Raw genomic sequence first — 6558 nt, 5'->3', positions numbered from 1 at the left:
AAATCTGTAGAACGTTCTTTCATAGATGCAAAGATTTTCTGCTCTTTTTAATTATATTATTTCCTAGGTTTTTCACGGGAATTTCAAGAGGGGAATTTTTAGTCAGCCTCCTCTTGATGTCATGTCTGGAACTCAAGTCACTAAATTAGTTTTTAAAAATATATTTAGACCTAGGCCAACACATTCAAGTGGAAGGAAAGGGTTAAATTTCTTCCACAAGTGTTGGCAAAATCTGTAGAAAAAAAAGAGGAACAGCCTTTATTAAAGAAAGTTACAGGATATGCAGTCATTGACGAGGAAGGCTCTCACAGACGTAGAAGTGTTGCTCCTCCTTTCACTGTAGCGTGGAAAATCACAGACAGACAAGCAGGGTCATCCCAAGACATTAGCCCAACAGCAAAAGCAGCCAAGATGGATTTCAGATGGTGAGTGATCGTTCTTATTATTCTCGGAAGGCAGTTATGCGTTAAGTGACCTCAGTGGCAGTCTGAAGTTGAGGATGGTGGTCTGTTTTCTGTCCTTTCTGCCCAAGAATGCTTATATGTATTAAAGGCATATTTATGCAGAAGCCAAATGCAGAATTACCTGGGAGAAAGAGTGGTTGTTGCTGTGAAAGGTTAACTAAAGTCTGGAAGCCATTTTCCCCTTCTTGAAGCATCTACTCTAGATTGATTCCATTGCTCCTGAATAGCGAAGTTTTGAAAAAAATTTATACCAAAGACATTTGACTGCCATACAAAGGTGAGAATTATTTGAGGTGCCAAAAAATGTACTGGCTGTTGTTTTTTTTAAGTGATGAATTTTTATTTTTTAAATTAATTTTTCTATATTTAAATGTTGTGGTTGTTGATTTTAAGAGTCAGAAAAATGTTAAATGTCTCTATAAGTATTACAAATAATAGGGAGTAAATTTTGTGTATTCCAGGTCAGTTTGGCCTAGGGATGGGGAATGAGATGAGAAGGTAGAAGGACAGAAGCCAAGGAAAAGGAAAAGGAAGAAAAGGTATAAGAAAATGCAGAACCCAGAAAATGAGTCACCCACAAACAGGCCATGGGAGATTCTGAGCAGAGTGAGGTAGTGGAAAGGGGCAGAGTAATTCAATTAGTTCCCGGGTATTACACACACACGATATGCTGTGTACCTTATGAGTGTTATCTCACTGAATTTTAATCTTCGCCATGGTTCTCGGACAGATAATACCATATTTCTTTTTTGTAGATGAGATAACTGTGCCTTGAAGAGGTTAAATAACTTGTTGAGGTCACCGTGCTCATAAGGACTAGAAAGAACTAAAATCTTTCTTGCCCCTTTGCTCTGCACCGCAAGGTCTCTCCTTGTGTGGCAGGCCCCAGGGTGGTGATTTACTGAAAGAAGTCACACCCACCCTTCTCTTGGATGGTGGCAGCTAGGGGTCCGTCATTATTCATCACTATTCTTTCAAAATCTCAGTAATACCCATTAGCCAGTGCTCAATGGGAAACAGCTTTGCTGCTTTTATTTCAGAAGATTAGATTAATTTCCAAGTAAAGATTCTTTTCCCTTCCAGTGGAATTTTGAAATGTTACACATGTATGAAAAAAACTTCAGAATTTATAATTTTTGTGGAGCCCTAGGGGTGCTACCATTAAACTATGCTAACCCTGTCTACAGATGTCTACAGAACCACAATGTATATTGTATATTGTTCTTATTGAAATTTTCCTTGGTTCATGCACCCTGAAAACTGATCACAAGCAGGAAATTTTAAAATTTAAATGGCCAGTAAATAATATTTAGTCTCATCAGAAATAAAACACATGCATATTAAAATAGGAAAATATCACTTTTCTTTTATCAAAGTGGCAAATCTTTTTTTTTAAAGCAAGCAAGAATCCTGCATGTTTCCAAAGATGGCAGAATATCTATATCCTTATTATCTACTGATGGTAATAATATAACCTTTCTGGACAATAATCTGGTGATACATATCAAAAGCCCTTAAAATGTAGATGCCATTTAACCAACCAGTTCAACATTTAGGGGTTTGTTGTAAGGACATATAGTATATGATTGTCAAGTTTTAGTGATATAGATATTTTTCTTGCCATTGTTTCTAATAGGGGAAATCTTAGAAAGAACTTAAATGTCTAATAATAGATAATTGGTTCATAATGGAATACCAGACAGTCATTAGAAACTTTATTGTAGAAAAATCATTAACATGCTTAGCTTAAGGCAAAAAAGCAGAATGCACAGTGCTACTACATATCTATATGATACCTATACACACACAAATGATTTTTATCCTCTACTTTGTGCTTTTGAACTTGGAAACATATGCGGGCAAAGAAATAAAGCTAGGTATTTAAGAAAAAGAAACCAATAGCTGGCTTCCCTCAGAAAAGCAGACATCTGTTTAGCGGATGTGATTGCTCATCATTAGTGGAATTCCATTTTTAGGGCTTTGGCCCTTTGTGTTTAACCTTTTTGTCTCTCGAGCCTTCTTCAAAATATACTCATTCTACTCATAACTCACAGGACCCTAATAGGCTCGTTTCCATAGAATGTTCTACGTGGAAGAGTTCAGAACACTCGTTTCCTTATTTTATGGATGTGATGGCATAGCTCTAGAGTGAACTGCATAGTGGGAGGAAGAACAGTACGGGGGTTCAGCAACTATGCTTTGGAACCAGAGGACTGGGGTCTTAATCCCAGCTTCTCCCACTTTCTAGCTGTGTTTCCTTGGACAAGTTGTGTTAATAGTTGTGATCCTTCATTTCTTATCTGTGTAATGGGGATAATTGTGATATGACGTAAGGTGGTAGTGAGATTTTAATGAGATAATCCATCTAAAGAGCTTAGAACTTTGCTCTGATAAGTACTCAGTGATTATTGTTATTAGTTGTTTTTATTACCATTACTGTTAAGATTAAGAAATAGAGGGGAAGTGATTTGTCTAGGACTACATAACTACTCGATGGCAATGTTAGGACTAGAATTCAGGAATACTTTTTCCCCAGAACTATGTAGCAGCCTCGAGACTAGCAGAACAACCCTGGTCTGGGCATCCCAAGGGAGCTGACCTGAAATGAGCAGAGCTCAAGGACAAGGCCAGCCACTTCCAGCGAGTGACTCTAAGCACGACAGGAAACCAAATGCTGTGAAGGAGGGTGAAGCTAAGGGAGCTGAGGGCCAAACTAGGCGCGTGGATGAGGCCAGGGGCAAAGAGCTTGTGCCGCAGATGAGAAGTGACTCAGGGACCCTGCTGAGGCTTTTACACACTGTCAGCTGGGAGCTCCATAGGGGTTCAGTGTAGTTGGGAGGCTCAAGGCCTGGGTGAGAAAATAGACAAATGAGGTGCCTGGGGGAATTGCAAGTATAGCTGAGAGAAGATGCCTCAAAGGTATAAAGAATACAGAAACTGGGAGGGACCTGTAAAGGAGCCCTTGGAGCCCAGGCGTCCAGTTGTGATTATCCTGAAGTCACAGCCTAAATTTAAAGAATCAGCAACAAAGATATGATAAAATTTACTTAAAAAATTCCTCTGAGAGCAGAATGCAGAAATGATTTGGGGTGACAAAGAGATCATTTGGGACACTATTGGAATAATCCAAGCAGAGGTGTTGAGGACATGAAGCCAGGGTGGTTATGATGGGATCAGAGAGGAGAGAGTGTATTTAGGAAATGTTTAAGTACTAGAATTGATAGGATTTGGTTTCGGACAGATACAGAGCTTGCAAGGAAAGATCTAAGTACACAGTGGCAACTTTCACAAAATGGGGAATATAGGAAGTAGACTGGGTTTGGGCCAGGGAGAAAGAGAGGATAGAAGGTGAATTCATTTTTTGACATATTGAATTTGAGATCCTGTGGAAAAGCTGGGTGGTGATGTCCAAGTAGACAAGTAGATATACAAGTGCAAATCTCAAGAAAGAGGTATGGGCTGAAGTAAACATTAAGTCTTCAGCATAAGTTCTGGTGACAGCTGGAAATCTCTAGTAAGATCACTAGGGAGCAGGGATGGTGGAGTGAAAAGAAGCCAAGGATGGAACCTGGACAACTTTGACATTTAAGGAGAGTGGTAAGGATGAAGAATCCACAGTAGCCACCAAGGAGGGACTAGAAACATTGGAGCCAAGCGGGAGAAGGGTGACACCACAGCAACCAAGGGAGGAGAGAGAGACGACGAAGAAGAGGATGTTGTCTGTGGAGAGACAAGATGTGGTTACTAGACTTCTGCACTGAGCACATGAAATACGACAGAAGACGTGACTCCAGGGACTAAGTGTTAAGGGTTGAATTGTATCCGCCCAAATTTATATGTTGAAGTCTTATCCCCTAGTATTTGGAGGTAGAATCTTTACAGAGAAAAGCAAGTTAAAATGAGGTCACTAGGGTGGGCGCTTTCCCAAGATGACTGGTGTACTTGTAAGGAAGAGGAAATGTGGACACAGAAACATGCATAGAGAGATGATGTGAAGGAACATGGAGAAGACATGTTTCTCAAGTCAAACCAAGGAGAGAGGCCTAGAGCAGATCCTTGACCCTTCTCTCACAGCCTGCTGACATCTTCAGTTTGGACTTAAGCCTTCCAGAACTGTGAGAGAATAAATGTCTGTTGTTTAAGCCACTTTGTGGTACTTTGTTGCTACAGCCCTAGCCTCATACACTTGGTGAGGGTGCATACTACCTTGTGCACATATGGCCAGAGAAAGAAGCTGTGAGTAAGTCATCAGAGAGGTGGTGGTGGGGAACCAAAAAGGATTAGGTCACCTAAACTAAAAGGAGAAAAACATTTACAGAGCAGGGCATAGGCACAGTGTCGAATTCCGAAGAAAGGTGAAGTAGGAGAATGTCTGAAAATGTCAGTCCAAAGGCTGCAGTGACCTTTGCAGCGCACTCCCAGTTGAGTAAAGGGAGTAAATCCCACAGAGCTGAGAACATGGAGACAGCAGATAGGGCATTCTGCAAAATATTTGGTGGTGAAAGGGGACCTCTTCTCTGGGTCAAACTCGCCAAGGCTGTCTGTGAGGAGCCATGTGGAAACAACGTAGGGTCGAGCCAGCCAGACCTGGAGTCTTTCCTCCTCTGCTTTAATAGCTAAACTTCTTTGTCCACCCCTAACTGATTCGGGAAGGATTTCAGGAAGAAAGGATTTTTGCAGCTGTCATTTTACATGTTAGGGTTTTGGTACTGACACAGATTCCATTTGTTAAGACATAAGGAAGTGTTCTTTGAGGCTTTTCAGAGATGAAGCCTGTGGTGAATCTTGTGATGTAAAGAAAACAAGTCCAAGTGGAATTCTGGGGTCACTTAGAATTTACGTCAATAAGCAGAAACAAAAAATATGTTAGAATTGGAATAGAGAAGTATTAAAGCATTTTCTTAGAAAGCTTTGAAGTCAACATGTATTTAAGTTTTATTTTTTATAATATCAGGGATATTATTGGCCAAACAATCCAAATGTCAGAGTTCTATATTATTGGGGATAAATTAATCAGATTTGACTATACTATAAGATTTCATTAAAATTAAAAAGAATGAACATTTTATTAAGAAAACCAATTAATCTATACCAACCAGAAACTAACCATGGAGTAAAGTCTTAGATAAATAAATAACCAAAAGATAAACCTAGATCATCATCCCCATCTTACAACTATTTTCAACCAACTAAACAATAAATCTTTAACAAGAACCTGATAATTTTAAGCCACTGTGGAGAATAAAGAGGAAATTAATTTTATTTTTCACTTGGGAACATGTATTTATTTATTTATTTTTAAGGTATCATTGATATACACTCTTATGAAGGTTTCACAAGAAAAACAATGTGGTTATTACATTCACCTCCATTATCGAGTTCCCCCCATACCCCATTGCAGTCACTGCCCATCAGTGTAGTAAGATGCCATAGAGCCCCTATTTGTCTTCTCTGAGCTACACTGTCTTCCCCGTGACCCCACACACACCATGTGCACCAATCATGATACCCCAAGGAAATGTAATTTTTATAGTCTAATTGAGAATAGAAACCAACAATTATGACATGACAAAAGCAGTCCAATAAAGTTAATAATTAAGTGATTTTTGAAAGATAAATATAGACGACAAAAACTGTTCTTTCTCACTAGCTACTGAAATGACATTTCAAACACCAATGAGTTATTTTCATTTATCAGGTTAAACAGTAAACAAACAAATTATTCAATTAGAGAATGGGCAAAAGATATAGAAAGATATTTCCCCAGAGAAGATATTTAGATGACAAGCAGGCACATGAAAAGATGCTCAACATCATTAGCCATTATGGGAATGAAAATTAAAATCTCAGTGAGATAACACTACACACCTATCAGAATGGCTAACATAAAAAATACTAGTAATACCAAATGCCAGCAGGATGCCGAGAAACTAGATCACTCATACATTGCTGTTGGGAATGTACAATGGTATAGTCACTCTGGAAAACAGTTTGGCAGTTTCTTATTAAACTAAACAGACTCTTATTTATGGCCCAGCAACTGCATTCTTGGGCACTGATCCCAGAGAAATGAAAACTTATGTTCACACAAAAA

The 6558-nt window shown here is 39.0% G+C and overlaps 1 protein-coding gene across 3 annotated transcripts in view; it reads left to right on the top strand.

Annotated features, from left to right (window-relative positions):
• The first annotated feature begins 281 nt into the window (after window positions 1-281).
• Window positions 282-6558, top strand: part of CD86 (CD86 molecule) — a 53739-nt gene continuing 47462 nt past the window's right edge. For all 3 annotated transcript variants that reach the window (XM_037013187.2, XM_037013185.2, XM_073231557.1), the window contains exon 1: window positions 282-425. In XM_037013187.2, the coding sequence (XP_036869082.1) occupies window positions 412-425 (14 nt within the window). In that variant the 5' untranslated portion in view covers window positions 282-411. The remainder of the gene's footprint in view (window positions 426-6558) is intronic.

The sequence above is a fragment of the Manis javanica genome, chromosome 3 (assembly GCF_040802235.1).
Source record: "Manis javanica isolate MJ-LG chromosome 3, MJ_LKY, whole genome shotgun sequence".
NCBI lineage: Eukaryota > Metazoa > Chordata > Mammalia > Pholidota > Manidae > Manis > Manis javanica.
This window is presented reverse-complemented; position numbering and strand designations above follow the sequence as displayed.